This window comes from Pongo pygmaeus, chromosome 20 (genome assembly GCF_028885625.2).
Source record: "Pongo pygmaeus isolate AG05252 chromosome 20, NHGRI_mPonPyg2-v2.0_pri, whole genome shotgun sequence".
NCBI lineage: Eukaryota > Metazoa > Chordata > Mammalia > Primates > Hominidae > Pongo > Pongo pygmaeus.
In genome coordinates, this window is record NC_072393.2 from 973627 (window position 1) to 1000507 (window position 26881).

Genomic DNA, 26881 nt, shown 5'->3' on the forward strand with positions numbered 1-26881 from the left:
GGGCCTGCTGTTCCAGCAAGACTTTGGGGTGCAGCCGGCCTGTGGCCCACAGGAAAATGAGACCTGTGGACATCCGGGGCCCTACCACACGTGGCTCGGCCGGACGAGGGTGGTCACTGCAGGTGCAGGTGTGGCTCCCTGCTGGACCCAGCCTTTCCTCTATCCTGTGTGCCTGGACCTCTGTGACTTCCAAGCTGGGCCTGTGGTGTTTGGGAGGCTCCCAGGCAGCTGCAAAGGGGACCCCTGTGAGGGGCAGGGAGGCCTCGGCCCCAAGACAGGTGTGTGCTGCCCGCAGGTACTTCTGTCAGCTGATTGACGGCCTGGAGTACCTGCACAGCCAGGGCATTGTGCACAAGGACATCAAGCCCGGGAACCTGCTGCTCACCACCGGGGGCACCCTCAAAATCTCGGACCTGGGCGTGGCCGAGGTAGGCACGTGCTAGGGGGGGCCCTGGGGCGCCCCCTCCCGGGCACTCCCTGAGGGCTGCACGGCACCGCCACAGGCACTGCACCCGTTCGCGGTGGATGACACCTGCCGGACCAGCCAGGGCTCCCCGGCTTTCCAGCCGCCCGAGATTGCCAACGGCCTGGACACCTTCTCCGGCTTCAAGGTGGACATCTGGTCGGCTGGGGTCACCCTGTAAGTGCCCCGGCCCCCCCGGCACTCGCCACACGCACACTCCGAGGGGCCTCTGCGTCTTGGGCAGTTGCTGGCCTGTGGGCGCAGGGCGTGGCCACCAGCCCAGACCCTCTCTGGCCACAGCCGCTGGGGGTGCTTACTTTATGGAAATGTAACTCACATGGCAGACAGTGGTTCACCCGTGTGAAGTGCAGCCTGGCCCACCAGGGATCTTCACAGAGTGGCACAGCCGATCCTCCTCCCAGAGCCCCACAGGGAAGCCGGGCGGGTGACAGCAGCTCCAGGCCCCTTCCCCGGGTGGGTCCAGAGGACACTCCCCTCCTGCCCCGTAGCCTCCACTAGTGGGAGGTGGTGAAGACAGAGGTGTCCTTGAGTCCACAGGGCCTGTGGTCCAGCAGCCACGCGAAAGCTCCGTCCCTGGGGCAGAGCTGGGGCTCCTAGGGCGTCAACCACCTTGACTGACCACGGCTTTCTTCCTTCCCCTCGAAATGAAGCTACAACATCACCACGGGTCTGTACCCCTTCGAAGGGGACAACATCTACAAGTTGTTTGAGAACATCGGGAAGGGGAGCTACGCCATCCCGGGCGACTGTGGCCCCCCGCTCTCTGACCTGCTGAAAGGTGGGAGCCTCGTCCCTCTGCCTGCAGCCCCAGGGAGGCGGGGCTTTTGTGCAGAAATGTAGGGTTGGGGGTGTCAGGTGGGGGGCTATTGGCCCCGAGATCCCAGCAGGCATTGAGAGGACTGAGTGGAGAGGCCGGCCTCCCCGCAGGGCCTGGTTTGCCGGGTCCCTCAGCTCCACCCTGCTTCTGGGCCCCGTTCACCCTCTGAACTCCCACCCCAGAGGGCAGTGCTGCCCTGCGCCTCCCCCAGCCCCGCCCTCGGGGGCTCCCTGGCTTGCAGGGTCTGTCAGGCTTGTCCTGCTGCACTTCCTACGCATGGCAGCAGGTGGCACTGGCCGTCTGTCCATCTGCCCAGTGGCCTTGGGAGAATGGAACCGCCCTGGCCGTCCAGCCCAGCCCTGTCTCCCTGCCAGCCGCGCACAGGCTGTCCCCGGCATGTCCCGTGGAGTGGCCTCTGTCAGGGAGACCGCCTGTGCGCGGGGCCACCCCTTAGGAGCATCCAGGTATCACCCAGGGCCTGACAACAGAGGCTGGGCAGGCGGGGACGGTTGGCGGGGGTCTCAGGCCTGTGCCCACCTGACTGGCTCCTCACCGGCTTCTCCTCAGGGATGCTTGAGTATGAGCCGGCCAAGAGGTTCTCCATCCGGCAGATCCGGCAGCACAGGTGAGCGGCCCCTGGGGGCCGTGGGGCCGAGGCTGCAGGGAGGCCGGCCATGTGGGCAGCCAGTTGAGTGGGCGCCAGAGCAGGGCATGGTGGTGCCAGGCTGGGCTGGGGCCAGACCCCGTGCAGCACCCGCAGTTCTCAGGGCCTGAGTGGGGTCTCTGGGCACTGCCCTGTTACTGGCCAGACCCAGGCCGTGTCCGAACTGGAGTGTGAGTGAGGACGTGCGTCCGTCCCTGCCCTCGGCATGGAGACGTGCCGGGAAGGGCACAGCTGGTCCCGAACACTGGCGAGAGCCTCTCTTTTTTTCCCTCCTCCTGGGGCTCCCAGCAGCAGGGTGTGGCTGGGATCCAGCCCAGGGCCCCCAGCTCCATGACAGGGAAGACGGAGCGGCGGGTGGGGTCAGCAGGCCCCACAGTGCCGCCTCCCTCACCTCGTGGGCTCTGCTCCTCCACACCAGCCCCTGGAGGCCCCTGAGCCCTCTGCCGGAGCCCCACTGAGACCGGCTCTGGGAGTGGGAGTGTCCGGACCCCTGAGGCGCTGGTGCTGATTGTGCCTTGGGGGTCTCTGCACAGCTCGGGGCAGCTGGGAGCCTGGCGGGGACTGGGGCTGCCCCCCGATAGCCTCCTGGGCTGGGGTGTGCTCATGGCCCCCCCAGACCCCCTTCTGGCCTTTGCTGACGTCCATCTGGTGGGTGCTGAGTGCTGGCTGCTGGCTGCCACCTGGGAGACAGTGAGGCTGGCCCAGGGGGGTCAGGCCTCAGGGTGGAGGGGACATCTGTCAGGCTTGGAGTGAGGTCAGGGCTACAGACTGAGATCCTGGCAGCCTGCTTGCTCCTGGAGGGCATAGCTGAGCTTCTGTGGTCACAGCCATCCCTTGCGCGGCCTGGTCCCAGCTCCTGAGTGTGTGGCAGGTACCCTGGGCATGGAGGAGCCGGGTCGGGCAACTGGACCGCCCTGGTGCCAGCCTGACGGGCACCACTGCTTCTGGGCGTTTGCAGCTGGTTCAGGAAGAAACATCCTCCAGCTGAGGCACCAGTGCCCATCCCACCAAGCCCAGACACCAAGGACCGGTGGCGCAGCATGACTGTGGTGCCGTACTTGGAGGACCTGCACGGCGCGGACGAGGACGAGGACCTCTTCGACATCGAGGATGACATCATCTACACTCAGGACTTCACGGTGCCCGGTGAGTCCGGCGGGGGCCCCTGCCCGGCTCTGCTGACTCGGCTGGGATGTGCCACGGGAGCAGGGTGCCGCCTGTCTGCAACGAGGACAGCTTCTGCCCTCTGGTGGCCAATCCCACGTCCCCAAAGCCTCCAGCCCACCTGCAGGCTGCCTCCGCCCTGTGGGCCGCTGGGACACGGCTAAAAGGCGTGGGGTCAGCGGGGGCACCAGCCCAGGCCTGCCTGGCCAGGAGGGTTCCTCAGGCGTCTCTCCGGGTGCTGCCCAGCCAGGCACCGCCCACCAGCCTTGGCCTGAGTGGGGGAGCCCCAGGGTCGGGGGAGGGTAGGTGAGAGTCAGGGTGCAGGGTGGCCCCTCAGACAGCCGGCATGAGAGAGGGTCCAGTGGCCCTCCCTCCCGTCATCCCTGAGGCCTTCCCGCTGGCCCTGATGCCGGCCGCCCTTCTTCCCTAGGTGGCGAGGAGGCGTCTGAGGCAGGGCTTAGAGCGGAGCGCGGCTTGCAGAAGAGCGAGGGCTCAGACCTTTCAGGAGAGGAAGCCTCGCGGCCGGCGCCGCAGTAGTGCCTGAGGAGGAGCTCAGGGCCTTAGCGTAGGGGCGGCCCACATTGGCAGCCAGCCCCTCCCCGCCATGCTCCCAGCTTGGCTGTGTTCGGCCCAGGGCTGGGCCGTGTCATAAAGAGTTTTGCAGTGTATCTGCAGGTGGATGCTTGCTGCGCTTGGGTTGGAGCCTGAGGGGACTTTCTGTTTTACTATTTCAGCGGGAAGTGGTGGGCAGGGGCCGGCCTGAGAAGGGGGGTATGCCAGGCAGGTTGGGATGTGAGGACCCAGTGTACAGAGTCCACCCCCAGGCCCGAGGGTCCCAGAATAGTGGGGGCCCTGCAGAGAGCCCTCCATTAGGTCCCTCAGCACTCCCGGGTCCCTCATCAAATCCCTAGGCTCAGCCCAGTAGCTGGTCCCCAGGAGGGTACAGTGTGGGTGCCCCTGAGAGAGCACAGTGTATGGGGGTCCCCAGGGGGTACAGTGTCTGGGGGGGCCCCCAGGAGGATACAGCATGTGTGGGGCCCCCAGGGTCACAGGGTCTCGACTCCTGGGCTCTTGCATTTGCAGCACTGTGGCCGTCGCGTCTGGTCTGTTGGGATGGGAGGTACTGCTGGGCACCCTGGTCAACGGAGTGTGCTGGGAGGTGGGGGCCCCTTATGGCACCCATCCTTGGGGCCTGGCTGCAATTTGACCCCAGGCCCAGGGTCTTCTGCCTTTCAGAGCCCTGGTGCCCTGAGACGGGCAGCCAGGCAAATCCCAGGCAGGAGGGCCAATTAGGGCAGGGCCAGCCCAGGCAGGTCGCCAGAGTCCCTACTGGGACGTGGACCACACGCTGACCCCCACGGCCGCCCCTGCATGCCAGGATCCCTGAGCCAGGACCTGGCACTGGCTTCCCTCCTGGGGACCCTCAGGCCTGTGTGAGACCTGGGCTGCCCTGGGGTGAGGTGCCTGGGAGGAGGGCAGGGGCTGGGCCACCTTTTTCATGACCCTGCTGAGCCCACTGTGGGTGGTGAGGAGTACCCAGCAGGGGGAAGGGCCGCCGGACCACTCCGCATGGCTGAGGCCTCAGTACTCAGTACTGGGTACTCAGGTGGACGCCCCTCCCACTGCTCAGATGCTGGGGACAAGCTCAACTTGAGGCTTCAGCGTGAGCCCCATCCCTGACCTGCAGAGCCCCCTTGCATCGGGGCAGGACAGCCCGGCGCCCTTGGGTCAGGCCGTCCTCCACACTTGGCCAGGGCTGCTGCATCAGCCCCTGTGTGCCTCCGCTTTGGCCCCACCTGTCCCTACCCAGGATGGGGGTCCTGCTGCCAACACCCAGAGCCCAGGGAAGGGGCTTGGGCTAGATCCTGGGCACCAGTGCAGACAGGAGTGTGGGGTGGGACAAGGGCCCAGTGGTGGCTGTGCCCACTGATGCAGAGCTGGGGCACCTTGTCCACAGAGCCTGCCCTACCAGAGACGGGCTGGGCACAAGCTCAGACCTATGGGTGCAGTTGGTGCCTCCTCACCAAGGTTTTTTTTAATCTTTTTTTTTTTTGGAGACAGAGTCTTGCTCTGTCGCCCAGGCTGGAGTGCCGTGGTGCGATCTCGGCTCACTGCAACCTCCACCTCCCGGATTCAAGCAATTCTGCCTCAGCCTCCTGAGTAGCTGGGATTACAGGTGCGTGCCAGCACGCCCGGCTAATTTTTGTATTTTTGGTAGAGACGGGGTTTCACCATGTTGGTCAGGCTGGTCTCAAACTCCTAACCTCGTGATCTGCCCACCTCGGCCTCCCAAAGTGCTGGGATTACAGGCGTGAGCCACCGCACCCGGCCCAAGGTGCTTTTTTAAAGCCAGTGACTTCCTGTGCACATGGGACGGGTGTGTGGCAAGTTCTGGAAGCTGCTGAGTCAGCCACTGGTCCCTTCTCGGAGCTGGGGCTCTGCACTGGGCACTTGAGCTCTGGGGCAGCCCGGGGCAGCCTCCCACTGACTTCGCCCGGGAGGGGCCTCGGGGATGGCTCGGCAGCCAGTGTGTTCGCGGAGTCCTCGCCGACCACCATGGTTCCTGGCAGGGACAGTACGTGGGCAGCTTCCTGCACTTCTCCCTGCCATTGTGAGGACAGCGTCCACCTGGGCAGGGTGGGCAGCCCCAGGCCTGTGGGTTTCACCAGGGTGCTGGTGATGGTTGGTGGCTGGCAGGGACTGGGGGCAGCTGGGGGCCCTGGCAGGCTGAGCTCTGCTCCCCGCATGGTTCTGTGCTGGCATTTCGCGTGCCTGGCCTGAGCCTGACCCTCCTGTGTCCTCACAGGTGAGCATGTGGCGGCTCCTGTGCCTCTAGAACCAACCATGGGCCAGGGTGCCCCAGGGGAGCACGGGAAGGTCCTGCCCTGTCAGCTTGCCTCCTACTCAGGAGGTCCCTGCAGTCAGTACCTGGGTGGGGTCCCACCTGGGGTCATGGCAGGTGCAACAGACGGGGTGGAGGGGACACTCCTGCCCAGGCCATCTGTGGGAGGCTCAGCCCCGGGGGGTGCCTCCCAGAGCTGCTGGGGGGCAGCATTTCAGGCTGGAGACACCTGGGCCTGACCCAGGGGTGGGCATGGCCTGGGCGGCAGCTGTAAGTGCCTCCCTGTGGTGGGGGCCAGCCAGGTCCCTGCGGCTCTGGGGGTGCGCCCCTCAGCTCAGGCCACACTTGCCGTTTCCCTCCCAGGACAGGTCCCAGAAGAGGAGGCCAGTCAGAATGGACAGAGCCGGGGCCTCCCCAAGGCCGTGTGTATGAACGGCACAGAGGCGGCGCAGCTGAGCACCAAATCCAAGGCGGAGGGCCGGGCCCCCAACCCTGCCCGCAAGGCCTGCTCCGCCAGCAGCAAGATCCGCCGGCTGTCGGCCTGCAAGCAGCAGTGAGGGTGGCCGCCTGCAGGTGGGGCGAGGCGGGGCCCGGGGGGGGGGGGGGGGCATGTGGGGACAACATGGATGCTACAGCCAGCCGTGAGCATAGCCTGCGCCAGTCATGGTGACTGTCACATGGCTGCGTGTAGTTGCCATGTGGCCTTTGGGTGGCTTGGCCACTTAGCAATCCCCATTGAGGGTGCTGTCTCAGGGCCTGGTGTCTGGCCGGCGTGCTGATCACGGAGGCCTACGTGTGGCGGGGCTCTTGGGGGGCGTGCCATCCTCACAGCCACCTCTCAGAGTGGGTGCATTCCACGGACCCTGCCCTGGGCCTGGCGCCCCCTCCCCATGCCCGGACTGCTCCCAGGAAAGGCTTATGCTGGGCTCAGCCCAGAGGGTTTTGAGCACCAGTGGGTGGTGGGTGGTGGGGAGGGGCCGCAGCCTCCATGGCCCTGCCGGGGTGCCCCAGGCTCTGAGGCAGCTGCCAAGTATGGTTGAGGTTGAGTCGCGCCAGACGCTGCCCTGTCTCTCCCTGTGCGCCTGCCTCCTCTCCCAGCCCCAGCCGCAGCCCCAGGTCGGAGACGGAGCCCCAGAGGTGTCAGAGACCCTTGTCACCTGCCGAGGATGCGGGGTGGATGGGGGCCCGAGGCAGAAGCCCTTGCCTTGCCACAGTTCCTCTCCCAGGTTTTGTGGGCCACCGCCTGAGTTACATGTCTGTCCCCCAAATGGGTGCCCACAGCCCATCCACCAGCATCAGAGCCCGCCAGGCCCCACTGCAAAAGGCCACACTTAATGTACCCCCGGAGTGACTCAAGGGTGGCGTTCCTGGCCTTCCCTGCTGCCCCCCAGGAGTCCGGTAGGCCCATGACTGCACCTCAGCTTCTCCATCCTCCCAGGGGCCCGCGGGAGGCGGAGAACCGGTGCCCAGGCTGACCTCTTCCGTCCTCCTTGCACCCTGCAGCCCGTGTCCAGGAGCCCCGCCAGGTGCCCGCGCTAGGCCCTCCTCAGTCTTCCTGCCGGTCCCGCCCGCCCTCCCGGAGAGGTGGCCGCCATGCTTCTGTGCCGACCACGCCCCAGGACCTCCGGAGCACCCTGCAGGGCCGGGCAGGGGGACAGCAGGGACCGGGCGCAGCCCTCCCCTCGGCCGCCCGGCAGTGCACGCGGCTTGTTGACTTTGCAGCCCCGGGCGGAGCCTTCTCGGGCGGGCGTGGGAGGAGGGAGGCGGCCTCGATGCACTTTATGTGGAGACTACTGGCCCCGCCCGTGGCCTCGTGCTCCGCAGGGCGCCCAGCGCCGTCCGGCGGCCCCGCCGCAGACCAGCTGGCGGGTGTGGAGACCAGGCTCCTGACCCCGCCATGCATGCAGCACCACCTGGAAGCCGCGCGGCCGCTTTGGTTTTTTGTTTGGTTGGTTCCATTTTCCTTTTTTTTTTTTTTTTTAAGAAAAAATAAAAGGTGGATTTGAGCTGTGGCTGTGAGGGGTGTTTGGGAGCTGCTGGGTGGCAGGGGGCTGTGGGGTCGGTCTCACGTCGCAGCCGCCTTTGCGCTCTCGGGTCACCCCGCTTTGGCGGCCCGGCCGGAGGGCAGGACCCTCACCTCTTCCCCCAAGGCCACTGCGCCCTTGGGACCCCAGAGAAAACCCGGAGCAAGCTGGAGTGTGCAGTCAATATTTATATCATCCAGAAAAGAAAAACACGAGAAACGCCATCGCGGGATGGTGCAGACGCGGCGGGGACTTGGAGGGTGCCGTGCGGGCGAGGCCGCCCAAATTTGGCAATAAATAAAGCTTGGGAAGCTTGGACCTGGCCGTCTGGGTTTTGTTCGCGTCTCAACATGGATGGGGCGGCAGCGCGGCGGGCGCCGTTCACATGCGGAGGGCAGTGGGGACTCGGGGCGCGGGAGGGCCGGCGGCAGCAGCGGTGGCGGCGCGGTTATTGCTCAGAGGCGGCGCGGGCTGCCGCCAGCACACGCCGCAGTGAGGTAAACGGTCTCGGAGACCGGCAGTCACGGCGTTGAGCTGCCTCCCGGCCCAGGGCGGCGAACTCGTCTGCGACTATTAGCGCCCCGCGGCCCCAGCCCGGGCGAGCTCGCGCACGCGCCCGGCACGCGGCGGCTCCACCGGACCCGGTGGGTTGCGCGTCCCTCGGGTGGCGGGTCCTGCGAGTGTCTAAGCGGCCGCGCCGTCCGGGACTGAGGGCGAGTGGTCGTTGTCCTCAGGAGCCCGAAGCTGAGAGCCGTTCACGCCCCTTCCTTCCCGCCCAAGCCGGGGTCTCCGCGGCCCGCGCCTCACGACGCCCAGCACCCCACAAGCACCGGAGAGAGCTGTGCGCACTTCGGCGGTCCGAGAGCGGCCGGGGCTCTGCGCGTGCGCCCTGAAGCGGCGCGCGCGCCTGCGTCGCCCCGCGCGTGCGCGAAGGGCCCGCGGTCCCCGCGCATTCGCGTCGGGGCGTCGCGCCCCCGCGTCTCTCCCGCTGCCGAGGCCCCGCGCGGCGCCGGAGAAGCTGCCAGAGAGATGGGCCCAGGACGCGGGACTTAGGCCGGGCTGTGGTCGGGGGACGTGGGGGCGGCGGCGACCAACGCGGGAGTCGCCACGACGGGCTCGGCGAGGCGCGGCGGAAAGAGTCTCTCGTCGAGGCCGGCCGCCAGCTTGTCCAGCATCGGCTCGGGGGGTACGACGCACAGGCCCGAGCCGGGGCACCCCCCGCCGCCCGGCTCCTCCTCGATGACGGGGATGGCGGGGTCGTCGCCGGCGCCGCCCAGGGCGCGGCCGTCGGGCGGGCCGTCCACGCTGTCGCCGCGCCGCAAGGGGGCACGCGCGGGTCGGGCCGCGCCGGCAGGCGGCGCCGGGGTTCCGGCCAGGGCCGGGGCCGCGCGGGCGCCGGGGTCGCTGTGCTGCCGGCCACGCTGCCACTGCTTGCGGGCGTGCGGGTGCGCGCGGGCGCGGTGTCGCGCCGCAGCCGGCGTGTCGTCGAAGTGCGGGTCGTGGCGCAGGAACTCGTGGAACAGCGCGTCCGTCTTCTCGTCGATGCTGTAGTCGCGGCGCGGGCGGCGGGGCCAGGCGCGCGGGCTGCGGGGCCGGGCGGGCGCGGCAGGTGGTTCGGTGTCGTCGCCGGCGCCGCGGCCCTCGATGCTGGCGTAGCCGCTGTCCATCTGTAGCAGCCGGCGCGCCTCGCCGTCCTTGGGCCGCGGCGCGGGCGGGGAGGGCGGCGGGAAGGCGGGCGCCGCGCCCCCGGAGCCTGAGCCCGAGCTGTCGCCACTGCGCACCGAGTCGCGGTCGTTGCCGCTGCTGCTGTGGTCCGAGGCGGCCGCATGCAGCTCGAGCGAGGCGCGCAGGCTCCACAGGTCGCGGTAGCTGGTCTGGGCCTGCTCGGGGCCCGCGTCCCGCTCGGCGTCCGGCTCCAGTGGCGGCTGCTGCTGCTCAGGCCCCGCGCCGCCCGCGCCGCGCTCCGGGGGGGAATCGGGGCTCGCTCCTCCCGCTGCCTCGGCCGCCTCTAGCCTGCAAGCCAGGCCGCGCCGTCAGAGCCCCGCCGAGCCCCGCGCCCCCTACCCGGCCGGCCATCCCGCCTCTGGATCAGGGAGGGTGGGCGCGGGTGGGACTTGGGACTCGGGCAGGCCTTGGAAGGTGAGAGCTTTAAAATGGGCCAGTGTGTTTTGCAGGGGATGGGTCTTGCATTGACCCTGAGCTGTGGAGCCTGCTTCTCAAGCAGGGTACCTCCATGCTGGAGTGCAGACGGCGGGGCCCCCTCCCTTGGAAGCCCCCAGGAAAAGTCAACATGCTTCTCCCCGGGAGTCACGTTTTCCCAGCCTCCCAGTGAACATGGGAGCCGCAGGGGACAGACTGGACGCGGTTGAGTGCAGCTCAGCCCCTGCTCCAGGCTAGGGCTCTCTGCCCACCCATGCTGGATAACCAGCAGGAGGACAGTGCACAGACGTGAGGGTCACCCACCAGACCAGGGCTGCCCCAGGAACCCTGCTCTGCCCCAGCCCCACGCCCCATTCCCATCCCACCGACGTGGGCCCTGGGCTTCAGGAAAGTTGCCCTTGGGTTGGGGGAGGGGTGCTGCTGGTCGGAGTGGTCACAGCAGCTTCTGAGAAGAGTCTGCCCAGCCTTCAGGAGCAAGGGCAGTGCGGGGGTGGGAGAGGGTCTGGGACCACAGCAGAACCCTTCAGGCCTCGGACTCCACCAGCAAGCAGCAGTACCAGCGCCATCCTCGGGGGGGCCCCTCCCCACCCACCCCCCTACCCTTACCCAGTCTCTCCCTGCTTCCCTCCTCTGGTCCATGCTGGAGAGGTGGCCCCAGTGAGTCCGCCTCTGGGAGGGGCCTTGCCGCTGGAGGCGGGCGAGCGCGTGTCCACGGGGCCTGGAGAGCGCTCCCTGGGCCGCCTAGGGGGGGGCGAAGCGGGGCAAGGGCCCACAGGTCCACCCCTAGCACCTCCATCTACTGAAAAATACCTGCCGAGAGCAGGGGGCGGGCTGGCCAGAAAGGGGCGGGGGCGCGGGAAAGCCACGGCGTCGCCGGCCCGGGCGATGTACTGGATGAAGTCCTCCTGGGGGGCGCCCCCCTCCTCCTGCTCCGTGCTCTCGCTGGCTGCCCGCTGCCGCTGGAAGTGGTGCCGCTTGGGGGAACCTGCGCAGGGGATGTGCCCTCAGCGTCAGCCGGCATGTGCCTCCACACCCTCCACACACACAATGCCTGTGCTCCCCACCACACACACAACACCTGTGCTCCCCCATACACACAGAGAACGCCTGTGCTCCCCCATACACACACAGAACGCCTGTGCCCCCCCATACACACACAGAACGCCTGTGCCCCCCCATACACACACAGAACGCCTGTGCCCCCCCATACACACACAGAACGCCTGTGCCCCCCATACACACACAGAACGCCTGTGCCCCCCCATAGACACACAGAACGCCTGTGCCCCCCCATACACACACAGAACGCCTGTGCCCCCCATACACACACAGAACGCCTGTGCTCCCCCATACACACACACAGAACGCCTGTGCCCCCCCATACACACACACAGAACGCCTGTGCCCCCCCATACACACACAGAACGCCTGTGCTCCCCATACACACACACAGAACGCCTGTGCCCCCCCATACACACACAGAACACCTGTGCTCCCCATACACACACACGGAACGCCTGTGCCCCCCCATACACACACGGAACGCCTGTGCCCCCCCATACACACACAGAACGCCTGTGCCCCCCCCCCACACACAGAACGCCTGTGCCTCCCCATACACACACACACAGAACGCCTGTGCCTCCCCATACACACACACACAGAACACCTGTGCCCCCCCATACACACACAGAACACCTGTGCCCCCCCATACCCACACAGAACGCCTGTGCCCCCCCACACAGAACACCTGTGCCCCCCATACACACACACACAGAACGCCTGTGCCCCCCCACACAGAGAACACCTGTGCCCCCCATACACACACACACACACAGAACGCCTGTGCCCCCCCCACACAGAACACCTGTGCCCCCCATACACACACAGAACGCCTGTGCCCCCCCCACACAGAACGCCTGTGACCGCCTCCACACACAGAACGCCTGTGCCCCCCCATACACACACAGAACGCCTGTGCCCCCCCCACACACAGAACACCTGTGCCCCCCCCACACAGAACACCTGTGCCCCCACACACACACAGAACACCTGTGCCGCCCCCATACACACACAGAACACCTGTGCCCCCCCACACACAGAACACCTGTGGCCCCCCCCCACACACAGAACACCTGTGCCCCCCCCACACACAACACCTGTGCTCCCCCATACACACACAGAACACCTGTGCCCCCCCATACACACACAGAACACCTGTGCCCCCCCACACACACAGAACACCTGTGCCCCCCATACACACACACACAACACCTGTGCTCCCCCATACACAGAGAACGCCTGTGCCCCCCCATACACACAGAACGCCTGTGCCCCCCCATACACACAGAACGCCTGTGCCCCCCATACACACACAGAACGCCTGTGCCCCCCCATACACACAGAACACCTGTGCCCCCCATACACACACAGAACACCTGTGCCCCCCCATACACACACAAACACCTGTGCCCCCCCATACACACACAGAACACCTGTGCCCCCCCATACACACACACAGAACACCTGTGCCCCCCATACACACACACAGAACACCTGTGCTCCCCCCCACACACACACAGAACACCTGTGCTCCCCATACACACACACAGAACACCTGTGCTCCCCCATACACACACAGAACGCCTGTGCCCCCCCATACACACACACAGAACGCCTGTGCTCCCCATACACACACAGAACACCTGTGCTCCCCATACACACACACAACACCTGTGCCCCCCACCACACACACAGAACACCTGTGCCCCCCCCATACACACACAGAACACCTGTGCCCCCCCATCACACACACAGAACGCCTGTACCCTCCCCACACACAGAACGCCTGTGGGCCCCCCACACACACAGAACGCCTGTACCCTCCCCACACACAGAACGCCTGTGGGCCCCCCCCCACACAGAACGCCTGTACCCTCCCCACACACAGAACACCTGTGGCCCCCCCACACACAGAATGCGTGTGTCACACATGCCTGTGGGCCCCCCACACACAGAATGCGTGTGTCACACATGCCTGTGGGCCCCCCACACACAGAACGCGTGTACCCTATCTCACACACACATAGGAGTGGGCCCTGGCTTGGGCCAGACCCTAGCTGGCATCTCCCCGGGTCAGGTGGGTGTGGACAGTGGCTGTGTGTACACCCTGGAGTACAGGTGAGAAAACTGAGGCACGGAGGGCAGAGGTGCTAGGACCAGAGAGCCTGAGCAGGGCAGAGCCAGGAAGCGAGTGAGTGGAAGGGCCTCAGGCACTGGTAGTGCCTTGGGGCAGCCCTGGCCAACATGTGGCCACTCATAAGGACGCGTCCTGGACACCTGGTGGCCTGCACAGCCTGGCTGAAACTACAGAAGGCATGAGAGAGTCACATACAGGCTGGTGGGGGCCAACGAGGAGAGGGAGAGAGGTGCCCTCTCCTGCCAGCTCCACCCTGGTCTGGAGAGCACTGGGGGACTGCCCCACCCCTGCCTCAGTCCCCTTCTCCCAACAGCCTCCCCAGCAAAGCTTGAGTGGGCAGGCCCCAGGGGCAGGGAGGCAGGTACCCAGCAAACAGGTTCTGGGCTGCGTTGCAATCACATTGGACTCTAAATGTCTCTAGTCGCCACCAGGCCCCATTCATCTCAAGATCTGGATTCTCTCAGCTGGACCGGGGCAGCCAGAGGAGGCCTTCCCCTCCCTGGCCCCTAGCTACCTTGGGGGTGGGGGCTGGGAGAACTCACCCCACCCCCGCTGGCTGGAGCCAGGCCCCAACATGGGGTCTCCCACTGTCTGATGATGTGTCCTCTGTCATGTTGACAGCACCTTCTCTCTGCACTTGTCCCCTGTCCCGACCTCACCTGACGACAGGACCTGCCACCCCCTCCACAAGGCAGAGAGGGCCCCAGCCCCTCTGGGCTGCCCTAGCCCTGCTGAGCTGGCTGAGCAGGGCTGGTGCCTGCTGCCAGTGCTACAGATGGGACCCCTCTGCTCCCCACACAAACTCCTGCTTCGAACCCAGATAAGGCAGCCCTGTCTCCAGTATCCTTCCTAACCCAACGCCTGCAGAATTGAAGGGCTACTGTTAAATAGTCCAGGGATCTATGTGCTACAGCCCAGAGGGCAAAAGCACCCCCCTACCCCCCAGCTTCTGTAAGTTTTACTGGCACACAGCCACGTGCATTCGTCATGCAGCGCCTCTGGCTGCTTCCTCCCTTCAACAGCAGCAGAGTTGTGGAGACACAGCCTCTCTGACCATAACCCCACGAATACTACCATCCGGGGCCTGATGGGAAATGTTTGCTGACTCTTGGCCCAGTCCAACACTTACTTCGTGTTAGAGGAAGTCAGAGCCCAGACAGACAGAGGGCCTTGGCCAAGCTCACACAGCAGCTGATGCTCTGGCCAGCGGGCCAGGGAGGATCCCCTGGGGAACCCACCTTCCACTCACTTTCCCAGGGATGAGAGTCGAGCATGGCTGGGAGGGGATGTAGGCCACAAGCCCCACCCTCTGCACTCCAGTGACCAGGGGGCCCCCAACACCCTCCTTTACCACCTCATCCTGGATGCCCCAATGGCCCGAGAGCAGTCGGGGTGCGCAAAGCCTTCCTGCACAGGGCCCCAGAGCTGGGTGGGTCTGGCTCAGGCCGCCCGCACACTCAGCCCTCCCAGCCACCTGCAGAACCTCAGGCAGCACGCCTGCTGGCAGACTGGGCAGGGCCAGGCCCCAGAGCACTGGCTCCCCACCCAGCCCACAACCTCCTGCTCCTAGATGTCCAGGGCAGCCCCTGGCAGCCACCACCCAGCCCACAGAGGCCACTCTCCACCAGGTGCTACAGCTCACCTCTTGTGTCCAGACTGGCTGCCCGCTGGCTGGGCTCCAGCTTCCACTTCTTGACCTTGAAATAGGGGCTGGCCCCGTCCAGGCTGGCATGGCGGCGCAGGCGGGTGAGGAACTGCAGAACGGTACCTGCCCCGGATCCCGGGCCCGCCTCCCCAGGCCCCGCTGCAGCCCCAGGCCCTCCAGCCTTGGTGCTCCTGGTACCGGCATCCAACTGGCAGGGAACAGAGATGGCACTCAGGCTAAGACCTCTTCCTGGGCCCGCGTGCCGGCCCCAGATGGCCCTAGGTCTGGGAGACAGTCCCAAGGGCCCCCCTTCACTGGGACAGAGAGGGGTACCTGCTTGGAGACGGGCAGAGGCGGGAGGAGGGGCGCTTGGTGGCTGGGTGGGCTACACTAGGGTGCTCTGCCCTCTGGGGAAGGTCCCTGGATATGGGGTTTGGAGAGAAGAGGAGTTGTGTGTCTAGAAGCTCTCTCGCCCACGGCGTGGGCTGCAGGTGAGGGAGGGCTGGGGTGGTGCACCCTCTCCAGCGCCTAGGGAATGTCAAATGAGGTGGGAGCCTGGGGTGCCCCCTGCATGTGTGAGGACACGCCTGTGTCCGGTGTGCGGCCAGCTCCCTCTTTCTCCCGTGTGCAGTGACCCGGAGGGCCAAGGAGGGCTGCGGTGGGTGGTAGGTCATAGGTTGACCTTGGTCTTGGATTGGGGACAGGGAGGGGAAGGAGCCTCCCCGGCTGTGGACACCACGGGGGACACGCAGGGGCCCTCACCGAGGTGCCTTCCCCAGAGTCGCTAGATGCCGAGGGGCTGATCTCCGCGAAGTCAGTGGCGCCCGCAGCTGAGTTGTAGGGGTCACCTGGCAGGGCGGAGCTGGGGCCCACGGAGCGGCCCGTGAGGGCCTTCCCCGGGGGCTGTGGGACAGAGCCAGGTGGGGGAGGAAGCAGTGACAGGTCAAAGAGCATGGGCGGGTGAGGAGCATGCTGGGCTCGGCCCCCTGCCCTGCTCCACCCCACCCCGCCCATCCCAAGATGAGGGCCACCCAGAGAGTGGGTGAGGGTGTGGGGGTCCGGGAGTCCCCGGGGCTGCCCCCCATCCCCCGAGGAACCGGGGCTGCTGCCCATAGGCTCACCTGGAAGATGGCCAGAGTGGCCTTGGGAGAGGTGGCTGTGTGGGGCGTGGCGGCTGAGCTGGCCTCGCCTGAGTCACACTCGTGGATGGTGACGATCTTGAGGGGCGGCAGGTGCAGGTGCGTGAGCCGGGCATTCTTCAGGTGGTGGAAGTCCCCCTCCGTCAGTGTGTACCTGCGACAGCATCTGGCCGTCAGAGCCCGCCCACCTCCCATGCCCGATGCCCCAGCTGCCATGCTCTGCCATCCACCCTGCCGGCCTGGGCAGGGGCAGGCGAAATGGGGGCAACTGGCCAAGGCCACCCCACCCCACGGTCCCAGTCCAGGGGCCTCCGCCTTGGTCCCTGCAGCCTCCGCACCCAGCTCCTCCCCCGTCCCGGTGGACGGGACCTCAGATAGGCCCTGGGGTGCCTCCCGATGCCGCCCGGCTTACCGGCGGCCCTTGTCCTGCGTCTTGCGGCTCTGCTCGAACAGCGCCGCCTCATTGAAGGAGACCCGGCGGCCCGTGGAGCTGGTGGACAGGAAGCGTTCGGTCTCCGCATCCTGGCACTCAGGGTCCTCTCCCCGGAAGTCGGGGTCTGCGTGGAGAGGCAGGAGAGGGTGGGCCCCGGGCGGGCCATGCCAGGCGCCTGGTCCCCAGAGGGCTGCTCCTCAGGGCGGCTGGGGTGGGGAGGGCTGCGGCCGCGGCACGGGCGGCCGGGCGGGCGGGGCGAGGGACACTCGTCCATCCGCTCACACACTCACTCGCTCAGCACGCGCCTGGGCCCACCTACGCCTGGGCGTTAAGGAAACAGAGATGAGTCGGAATCGAGCTGCGCCCAGTCTGGTGGGGGAGACAGACAGACACAGACGGTCAGGCAGCCCGAGGGGGCGGCGGGTGGCAGAGGGGCGGATGGACAGGCGAGCGCTCAGCCAGGCTGGCCAGCACCTCACCTTGGGCCGGGTGGGTGCCGTTGTCCAGGTAGGTGGTGGTAGTCTTCTCCATCTCCTCCGTGGCCCTGGGAGACACATCGGGAGAGCCCAGTGGTACGGAGGGCCCAAATAGCCACAGTAGGTCTCGGCTCTCTGCCCCAAGCCAAGCCCTGCGCATCACCCAGTCTCCAGAGGCACAGCCCACCCTGTGACTCAGAAGCCAGTGAGGTAGACCCCCCACCACCCGATGGCACCCACAACCACCATGCACCTGCCCAGCCGAGGTGGGGACCTCGCACCTGTTGAGGCGCTGGTGGACGTCCCAGCAGCGCTTGCAGAGGAGCAGGACACCGGACAACACCACCAGCGTGCCCCCAACGAACAGCGACATCACTACCACCAGCAGCACGTAGTTGTCCAGGATGGGGTCTGGCTCTGCCTGTGGGCGTGCAGGGGGGGTCAGGTGCTGCTGGCCTGGACGACCTCCCGCCCTTCCCACCTGTCCCCTGCACCCACCGTGGGGCGTCCAGTGGCATTGTCCCACGACGTCGTCAGGGCTACTGTGGCAGTGGTGGTGGTGGTGGTGGTGGTGGTGGTGGTGGCGGCTGTGGCCATGGTGGCTGTGGGCTGCATTCTGAACTGGGGAGGAGGGCCCTGTGGGGAGGAGGCCTGGTCGGCTCTAGCTAGACCTACTTCTCCTCCAGGAGCCACTGCAGAGAAGCCGGGTCTTCCCTGCAGGAGCAGGAGCCCACACAGGGAGCAGTGACTCATGGAGAGGCAGCAGAGCCGGAGGCAGCCTCCACCCGGCTTGGCTCTGCCCAGCGGGCCCCAGGGGCTCTCTCTGGACCTCCATCTCCCATCCCCATGGCGGGGGAGGAGGCCTGGCCCTCTGAGGGTGCGCCTGTGCCCATCACAACTGCACACAGCCGGTGCGGCCTGTCCTGCAAGGTAGCGCCAGGCCCTGGAGCTCAGGGCAAGCACTCGGAGGAATGGGGACGCCAAGGCGGTGCAGCCGGCTCGAGAGGGACTCCAGACGCCCTGTCCGCCCCATCACGGGGGTGGGGGGCTACCCCCACCCCAAGAAGTTCAGCTACACCCTGGCAGGGCCCACCCGGCCATGGTTGGGTAGAGGGAGACCTCCCGCTGCTTGCGCGCGGGGGAGGGCGCAGGGGCTGGGCGCGTGCCCCCGGGTCACGACTCCGGGAGGTGGAAGTCTCCCCGGTGCTGAGCGCTGGTGGGAGTGCAAGGGACAAAGGAGGCGCATCTGTTCCCAGCCCCGGAGAAGCTGGTTCCCATAGCGACCGCGGAGCAGGCCGCGGCTGGGGGGCGGGTTGCCAGGGAGCGGCGGGGAGGGGGCGCGGGGGCGGCGGCCGGGGGGGGGGGCGCGGCGGCCTCGGGGGGGCGCGCGCGGAGCCGCAAGATGGCCGCGGCCGCCTCCCCGCCGTGCCCAGCGCGGGCGCCCGGAGCATCCCCGGCCGCCTTACGCTCGGGGGAAACTGAGGCGGGGCGCGGCACCAGGGAAAGGAGCCGCCTGGACGTTGCGCGGCGCAGCCGGGCGGGGAGGCCCGAGAATCGCAGGGGGTCGGGGCTGGCGCCGGGGTGCTCGGCGGCCCCAGGTCAGTACCGCACGCGCGAGGCCTCTCCCGGAGCGAGAGGAGCGCACAGGCGGCAGCCGCTCCTGCCCCTCCCGGACTTCCTCCCACACGCGACAGCGGGAAACTGAGGCCCAAAGCCGGGCAGGGTCCCGGCGGGGGCTGGTGTCCTCAGCGCTCCCGGTCACAGGCTGCCCGGGCCCTGGTACTGGGGGAAGGGGCCGCATATGTAGGTCGGGAAATGAGTTCAGGCTGGAGGGGGTGGGGCACAGGCGCAGGATGGTGACCGGAGGCCGGGGAAGATGGCAGGAGGCCGAAGGGAAGAGGGGGGCTCCTGGGGGAGGCGGCTGCGGGAGCCGAGGGTAGAGGTTCCCCACGGGGCAGCACCGCGCCCCCGAGCCGGCCAAGGGTGGAGATGGCGAGCAAGGGGAGGCAGGGACCCGACGCCAGGGCTGAGCCGAGACGCCATCGTCCTCGCCCGACCTCACAGGGAGAAACTGAGGCTGGGGCGGGGCCTGAGCGGGGGGTCCCTCTCCAGGCAGCCGGGTGGGGGGCGCAAGGCACGGATCTCGGTCCCCACGCCCGCTGGACTCCTCCGCGCTCTCCCTCCGGCCGCTCAGCTCCCAGCCGGCTGCGATCCCCGGCCTGTCCCCCGTCCGCCCCCCGCAGCCCCGAGCCCGCCGCGCCTACCTCAGCGCCGGGACGCGCGGCCCATGGGCGGCGGGCGGCTGCGTGGCGCTCCCGGCTGGCTCCGGCGCCCGGTGGCCGCGGAGCAGGCGGAGAATTTATGAATGGAGAGCGCGGCGCGGGGGAGGCCGGCGCGAGAGGAGGGGCCGCGCACGTGACCGCGTTGGCGGCGCGCCCGCTCCGCGCGCCCGGTGCTGCCCGGTGCCCGGCCCGCCGCCCCCGCTGCGCTCGCCGCTGGGTCTGGCTGGCTCAGCGCCGGCCGCCGCCTCCCCTTCCCTTCCGGCGGGGGCGGGGGGCGGAGCCTGCGCTCCCGGGCGCCCACTCCGCACGCGGAGCCGCCCCCCGCACCCGCCGCGGCGGCCGAGCCCCGCCCCCGGCCCATCGGCACGATTCACCTCGCCCGGTATTGAGGTCCCAGGGACGCAGCTCGGGGTGTCCTGGAATTCACGACTCTGCAGCCCGAAGTGCGCCGCGTGCGCAGGAGGGGGTGGGGTCCGGGGGGGCACGGACTCCCCTCTCACGTTGCTTGGTCCGTAGGGGTTCTGGGGCGGCACAGCCAGGGCTCCTCGGGCACAATTCCCCTTTAAGCGCACAGCCCAAGATCTCTGGACACAGGCGCCCCGCCTGCTTCCCCACGCAGGTCCTCTCTGGCACTGTGGAGGGCTCGCCATGCCTCTCCTGTCCCCTCTCCTGTGTGACAGGGATCACAGACCCCGGCACAAAGCTGAGCAGAGCCCATCGGGGCCCAAACGTGCACTCACAGAGGCCTGCTCCTCGTGGGGTGACATCAGAACGACACCCGCAGAAACCCAAAGCCCAAAGCTGCCCCCGCTTCTCCCTCTTAGACCGTTGAACCTCACCCTGCAGATACTCAGGCCACACACCTGCCACCAGCCTGGCCCGAGCACCACCCCAACCCCTGTGAGCCCACGCCTAACACCCCACAGCGCCTCCTCTTTCTCATCCGAAAGAAAGGCTGTACACCGCTCCGGGACGTGGCTGGCCCAGCTCAGCCTCCCCGCCTCTGCCCTTGCAGGTGCCCCGTACCCAGGCCTCTGTCCATTCAGCCAGAGATTCACCCCGGTTTCCTTCAACTCCTTCCCCAGCTTCACAATCTCAGCGCTTCTGCTCTTGGCTCCCAGCCCATGCCTGGGTCCCCTCCTCTGCTACATCTCTCCGAGGCCCTATGCCTTGCGCCTTGCCTGTTCCTGTGTGCTGTGGGGCCACCACTCAGCTAGCTGTGAACTCCAAGGGCAGCCCCTCTCTTATGGTTGGCCCTACAGGCAGAGGGGCAGCCCCAGGGAACCTGGTGCCAGGCAAATGGGAATTTCATGGTCAAAGGTTTTGAGGCAAAAAAGTTTGCAAGTCAATGCTTATGGAGGAAGCAGAGAAATCCTCTTGTTCCCAGCAGGACCATGACATGGGCAGGCTTCAGGCGTTTTTGTATTTTGTTTTTGCTTTTTGGAGAGACAGAGTCTCGCACTGTCGCCCAGGCTGGAGTGCAGTGGTGTGATCACGGCTCACTGCAACCTCCACCTCCCGGATTCAAGCAATTTTCCAGCATCAGCCCGGAAGGTAGTTGGGACTACAGGTGCGTGCCATCATGCCCAGCTAATTTTTGTATTTTTTTTTTTTTTTTTTTTGTAGAGGTGGAATTTTGCTATGTTGTCCAGGCTGGTCTCGAACTCCTGGGCTCAAGAGATCCTTCTGTCTCAGTCTCCTAAAGTGTTGGGACTACAGGTGTGAGCCCCCACACCCCGCCAGGTTTCCGATTTTTAATAAAGACTCCCTATGGCTGTGTGAAGAAAAGGTATCTGTACTAAACGGGGGGAGGCTGGGGCCTGCTAGGCAAGAGATGGTAGCCGCGGTGGCCATGCTGGGTGCACAGGCCAGGACAGGGCGGAATTCCAGAGGAACCCCAGGTTTGGTGCTGGAGTAATGGCGCCCTCACCCGTGGGCGACCCTGGAGTGGGGACTGGAGGGAAGTGGTTCCACGAGTGAGATTGAGTCTATTAGGCCTCCCAGTTTCCTGGAGTGGCAGCAGGATATGCGGTCCTGAGAGCCAGGAGAGGATGTGGTGCACAGGTCACGCCTAGAAAAGTGAGCAGGCCTCCTCCTCTGCACCCCCCGAGCCAGGGCCAGAATGACCAGGCTCCAAGTGACAGTCACAGTGCTGGCCCCGGGGGGAGGAGCCAGGCCCACGCCTTCATCCTGAGTCGGACCAGCAGGGCCTTCTTCAGATGCCTGGGTTCCAGGGGACAGTGGCGCCCGCCATTGCACTGGCCTGAACACGGGCAGGGGGCGAGGGTGCAGCCTCCGGGTGTAGGGAGCCATGGATGGTGTCGGATTCGCCCACAGCAGGAGGCATTGGATCTCCCTGGCTGCAGCCTTGTAAAACCGCAGCCCCAGGCCCTCCCCTGCTCCCTGCACCCCTGGGGTCCAGCCCACCGCGCCAGGATCAAGGCCCTTTCCGGGGAGCCCGAGCCCCAACCCCCGCCATCCCCGATTCCGCATTTTCCCGGATCCTAAGGAGCGGGGCTGGGCGCCCGGCCGGGTGCCGCAGACCTGCGTGAGCGCGGGGGCGGGGCAGTGACGTCATAGCCGCGAGCGAGGCTGCGCGGGCCGCTGGCTGACGGCAGCGGAGCCCCGAGCCGCCCGCGCACGCGCTCCTGCGTCAGAGGTGCACGGGGGCGAGGGCCAGGCAGGAGGTGGGGGGCGGCGAGCGCATCTCCGGGCGCGGAGCGCCCTCTGCCGGCGTCGGGGAGCAGCGCGCCGGGGTCCGGGGTCCGGGGTCCCCAGCGAGCCCTCGCGCGTCGCCCGCGCTGTGACCCTCGCCGTGGTCGCCGTTTCCTAGAACAGCTGCACCTGCAGCCTTCCACCCTGTCCCGTCCTGCACTCTTTCTCGGATTTTACTATTATTTATTTTTGGCATTTGCCGACACCTACCACTACGACCTGCTTATTTTTAAATTATTATTATTATTTTTTTGAGACAGAGTCTTGCTCAATCTCCCAGGCTGGAGTGCAGTGGCGCGATCTCGGCTCACTGCAACCTCCGCCCCCCGGGTTCGAGCTATTCTCCTGCCTCAGCCTCCCGAGTAGCTGGGATTACAGGCGCCCACCACCATGCTCGGCTAATTTTTGTATATTTAGTAGAGACGAGGTTTCGCCATGTTGACCAGGCTGGTTTCAAACTCCTGACCTCAGGTGATCCGCCTGCCTCACCCTCCGGATCGGATAAAGTGCTGGGATTACAGGCGTGAGCCACCGCGCCCGGCCTGACCTGCTTAATGATCTCAAATGTCTGCTAAACAACCTCGGCCCCAGAGCCGGATTCTCACTCTGTTGCCCAGGCTAGAGTGCAGTGGTGCAATCATAGCTCACTGCAGCCTCAACTTCCTTAGGCCCAAGCGATGCTCCCGCCTCAGCCTCCCCAGTAGCTGGGACCACAGGCGTGCATCACCACGCCCGGCTAATTTTGATTATTTGTAGAGACGGGGTCTCCCTCTGTTGCCCAGGCTCGTCTCGATCTCCTGGGGTCAAGTGATTCTCCTGCCTCGGCCTCTCAAGTTGCTGGGATTACAGGTTGGAGCCACCACACCTGGCCCAGAGCAGGAAACTTGATGTTTTCTTGATGTCTATCCAGGGCCCTGCATCCAATGAGCGCCCCAAAAATCTTTCTTTTTTTTTGTGCAAACGGGTCGGGGGTGGGGACGATCTGCACTGTTGCCCAGGTTGGTTTCCAGCTCCTGGCCTCAAGTGTTCCTCTGGCCTCAGCCTCCCAAAGCGCTGGTATTACAGGCGTGAGCCACCACGCAGCCGAATCTTGAATTTCACTGAAGCTCGTTTTACTTCCTCCACCTCCCAGGACCATTTCATCGCCCTTATCTGACCCGCCCCCCGGTTCTGCCGCAGTCCGGGCCGGAACAAAACTGCAACCCCCAGAATACCTCACGACGGGGCGTTGCGTCGTCAACGTCGCGTGCGCCCTGCCGGGAGTCGTAGTTCGCGCTTGCGCTCTCGCCGGGACTCCTCCTCCCAGACGTCCGTGCGCGTCGTCCTCCTCGCCCTCCAGGCCGCCCGCGCCGCGCCGGAGTCCGCTGTCCGCCAGCTACCCGCTTCCTGCTTCCCGCCGCTGCCATGCTGCCCGCCGCGCTGCTCCGCCGCCCGGGACTTGGCCGCCTCGTCCGCCACGCCCGTGCCTATGCCGAGGCCGCCGCCGCCCCGGCTGCCGCCTCTGGCCCCAACCAGATGTCCTTCACCTTCGCCTCTCCCACGCAGGTTCGGGCGCTGCGGGTCGAGACCCTCCGTGACCGCCGCCCCCGGAGTCCAGGGTCCCCACCCCCAGGGCGCGACCCCCGCTTCCGGGCCCCCGGACCCGTGCGCCCCGGAAGCCGAGGCCACTCAGCCCTGGACCCCCGGCCCTGCCTCTGCTGCCCGAGCCCTGCGCTACCCTCGTCTCGGGCACCTCCCCGAGATAAGCGTCTCCTGGGTGTCCTCCCCGATCTCCCTGGCCAAAGCCTGGGTGTCGCCGGATCGCTGCATTCCCATTTCGCGGATCAGTAGAATGAGGCGCAACTGTTGAGGACCAAAGCTGCAACCTCGGATCCCTGCGCTGGGTTGTCTCAGTGCCTCACATCAATCAGCGCCAGGTCCTGCCCTGACCCATTTTTTAGCAGGACAGGCCGAGTCCCCGGTGGGCGCGGGGCCGGCCTGCCCCGCCATCATTCCCCACGCTGTTGTCTGCAGGTGTTCTTCAACGGTGCCAACGTCCGGCAGGTGGACGTGCCCACGCTGACCGGAGCCTTCGGCATCCTGGCGGCCCACGTGCCCACGCTGCAGGTCCTGCGGCCGGGGCTGGTGGTGGTGCATGCAGAGGACGGCACCACCTCCAAATACTTTGGTGAGTCCGGTGGAGGGCTGCAGGGCCAGGCCAGGCTGGGGCTCCACATCCCAGGTCAGTCTCCGTCTCAGTTGAGGCTGCGAGAAAAAATAGTTTTAGGCCGGGCACGGTGGCTCACGCCTGTAATCCCGCACTTTGGGAGGCCGAGGCAGGTGGATCACCTGAGGTCAGGAGTTCAGAGACCAGCCTGGCCAACATGATGTAACCCCTCTCTTCCAAAAATACAGAAAACTGGCCGGGCGCGGTGGCTCCCGCCTGTAATCCCAGCACTTTGGGAGGCCGAGGCGGGGGCATCACGAGGTCAGGAGATCGAGACCATCCTGGCTAACACGGTGAAACCCCGTCTCTACTAAAAATACAAAAAATTAGCCAGGCGTGGTGGCGGGCGTCTGTAGTCCCAGCTACTCAGGAGGCTGAGGAGATCGCGCCACTGCACTCCAGTCTGGGCAACAAGAGTGAAACTCCATCTCAAAAAAGAAAAATACAGTTTTAGCAGGTTTGTCCACTGAGGAGCCTGGGCTGGGCGGTGATGAAAGCGAACCAGAGGGGACCCTGCTCTCAGCCGGTTTATGATTGGCTCTGGACCAACCAACGTATGATGGTGGAAGCAAGAGATGTAAAACCACCCAGGCCCAGTGGCTCATGCCTGTAATCTCAGCACTTTGGGAGACTGAAGTGGGAGAATCGCTTAAGCCCAGGAGTTTGAGACTAGCCTTGGCAACATAGTGAGACCCTGTCTCTACAAAAAATAAAAAGAAACTAACCAAGCGAGGCTGGGTGCGGTGGCTCACATCTGTAATCCTAGCATTTTGGAAGGCCGGGGTGGGAGGGTCTCTTGAGCCCAGGAGTTTGAGACCAGCCTGGGCAACATAGTGAAATCCCATACTACAGAAAATTAGCTGGTTGTAGTGGTGCACACCTGTAGTCCCAGCTACTTGGGAGGCTGAAGCAAGAGGACCGCTTCAGCCGGGGAAGTCAAGGCTGCAGTGAGCCAAGATCATGCCACTGCACTTCAGCCTGGGCAACAAGAGTAAGACCCTGTGCCAAAAAAACCCCTCAAAAAACCATGTTGGGAGGGCTGATCAGATTAGGGAAGGAAGATCATTTGTGCAGGAAAAAAGCAGTTCTAAGCCTCACTGGTTTCCAGTGGTGACCAGATTTGAACTCAGCTTGCCTTTGGCCCTGACCCCAGCTCAGCCCATGGGTGGTGGGTCAGAGGGAGGGCCTCTGTCCCCAGGCAGTGCTTTTGGGGGTCCCTCCAGCTTCTAGTCCTTTCTTGGGGCCGCAGTTGCCCGCCATGTTGGGCCCAGGGCCAGTCCTGTGGGTCTGTTCGCACACTCAGGACACAGACTTGGATGTTTGTGGAGCTCCTGGTTCACAGGGGGCTCTGGACTTGACCAGGGGAGTCCCTGAGGCTGTCCGGCCCTTTGGGGTCTCACGCCTTCCCACCGCCCCATTCCCCCAGTGAGCAGCGGTTCCATCGCAGTGAACGCCGACTCTTCAGTGCAGTTGTTGGCCGAAGAGGCCGTGACGCTGGACATGTTGGACCTGGGGGTGAGTGTCAGAGGGGACCTGAGGCTCAGCAGGTGGGAGCTGTCCAGGCTGCGGGGGAGGGAGCGCTGGGGGACCAGGAGCCGGGCTGGGGTCCCTGCTGGCCCCTCACCGCCCTTCAACCCCTTGCAGGCAGCCAAGGCGAACTTGGAGAAGGCCCAGGCGGAGCTGTTGGGGACGGCTGACGAGGCCACGCGAGCAGAGATCCAGATCCGAATCGAGGCCAACGAGGCCCTGGTGAAGGCCCTGGAGTAGGCGGTGCGTACCCGGTGTCCCGAGGCCCGGCTAGGGGCTGCGCAGGGGTGCCAGGTGGGCCCAGCCAGCTCGTGGGGTCCCAGCCAGCTGGGGAAGCCGTGCCTGCCAAGGAGGCCACCAGAGGGCAGTGCAGGCTTCTGCCTGGGCTCCAGGCCCTGCCTGTGTTGAAAGCCCTGAGGACTGGGACAGGGAAGCTCCTCCTCAGCTTTGAGCTGTGGCTGCCACCCATGGGGCTCTCCTTCCGCCTCTCAAGATCCCCCCAGCCTGACGGGCCACATACCATCCCCTCTGCCCTGCAGAGCCAGCCGCCAAGGTTGACCTCAGCTTCGGAGCCACCTCTGGATGAACTGCCCCCAGCCCCTGCCCCATTAAAGACCGGGAAGCCTGACTGTGTGCTCGGTTCTTGTTACTCCACCTGGCCCGGTGAAGCCGGGAGCGTCCTGGGTCTCTGCTCACGTCCACTGTGTCCCCTGCAAATAGGGCCTTTGAGCTCCCCTGGACTAAATGTCCCTTAGGGCACCTGGAGGTCCGTAGGAAGCAGGTTCGAGGGGGTGGGTGGGGTGCAGCCAGGCGGGCAGGCTGCTGACCTTCACCCTACAAGGGTGGGGAGGGTGAAGGTCACCAGTGATGGAGACGTCAGTCAGGGAGGGGTGTCCCCGCCGCTCCTGGCGCCTCTGCAGAGTTCCGGGTCTCCGGGCCTTGACCCTGAGCCCTGCTGGCCCTTGGCCCCGCTCACCAGCCTCTGGGAAGAGGCGGGCCCCACCTGCTCCCACACTGGCCCCGCCCTGTGCCAGCCGGTCCTGTGGGTGGCCCTGCCTGGCTGGGTGCCAAATCTGCAGTGTTTTTGGTATCTCCGTGGGCACC

General features: G+C 66.0%; 3 protein-coding genes across 7 annotated transcripts in view; 2 read left to right on the top strand and 1 right to left on the bottom strand.

Annotated features, from left to right (window-relative positions):
- STK11 (serine/threonine kinase 11) overlaps positions 1 to 8311 on the top strand; it is a 21376-nt gene extending 13065 nt beyond the window's left edge. For 2 of the 5 annotated variants that reach the window (XM_054465316.2, XM_054465317.2), the window contains 7 exons: positions 296 to 428; positions 504 to 640; positions 1135 to 1262; positions 1869 to 1926; positions 2924 to 3111; positions 6340 to 6544; positions 7475 to 8311. In XM_054465316.2, the coding sequence (XP_054321291.1) occupies positions 296 to 428; positions 504 to 640; positions 1135 to 1262; positions 1869 to 1926; positions 2924 to 3111; positions 6340 to 6544; positions 7475 to 7685 (1060 nt within the window). In that variant the 3' untranslated portion in view covers positions 7686 to 8311. Of the gene's footprint in view, positions 1 to 295; positions 429 to 503; positions 641 to 1134; positions 1263 to 1868; positions 1927 to 2923; positions 3112 to 3559; positions 3798 to 6334 lie in introns of those variants that run through there. The other 3 variants (XM_054465319.2, XM_054465321.2, XM_054465318.2) reach the window with 2 other exon arrangements.
- On the bottom strand, positions 8169 to 19562 carry CBARP (CACN subunit beta associated regulatory protein). Its single transcript, XM_054465309.2, has 10 exons — positions 19312 to 19562; positions 17546 to 17683; positions 17329 to 17468; positions 17051 to 17115; positions 16551 to 16695; positions 16121 to 16292; positions 15762 to 15902; positions 14997 to 15207; positions 10966 to 11140; positions 8169 to 10008 (listed from the first exon to the last, which is right to left on the bottom strand). Exons 2-10 carry the CDS (start codon positions 17660 to 17662, stop codon positions 9045 to 9047), a joined length of 2130 nt encoding a protein of 709 aa, XP_054321284.2. The 5' UTR covers positions 17663 to 17683; positions 19312 to 19562; the 3' UTR covers positions 8169 to 9044.
- ATP5F1D (ATP synthase F1 subunit delta) lies at positions 18447 to 26405 on the top strand. Its single transcript, XM_054465322.2, has 6 exons — positions 18447 to 18645; positions 23177 to 23589; positions 24058 to 24211; positions 25677 to 25765; positions 25895 to 26020; positions 26317 to 26405. The coding sequence occupies exons 2-5, from the start codon at positions 23449 to 23451 to the stop codon at positions 26015 to 26017; spliced, it is 507 nt and encodes a 168-aa protein (XP_054321297.1). The 5' UTR covers positions 18447 to 18645; positions 23177 to 23448; the 3' UTR covers positions 26018 to 26020; positions 26317 to 26405.
- The last annotated feature ends 476 nt before the right edge of the window (positions 26406 to 26881 follow it).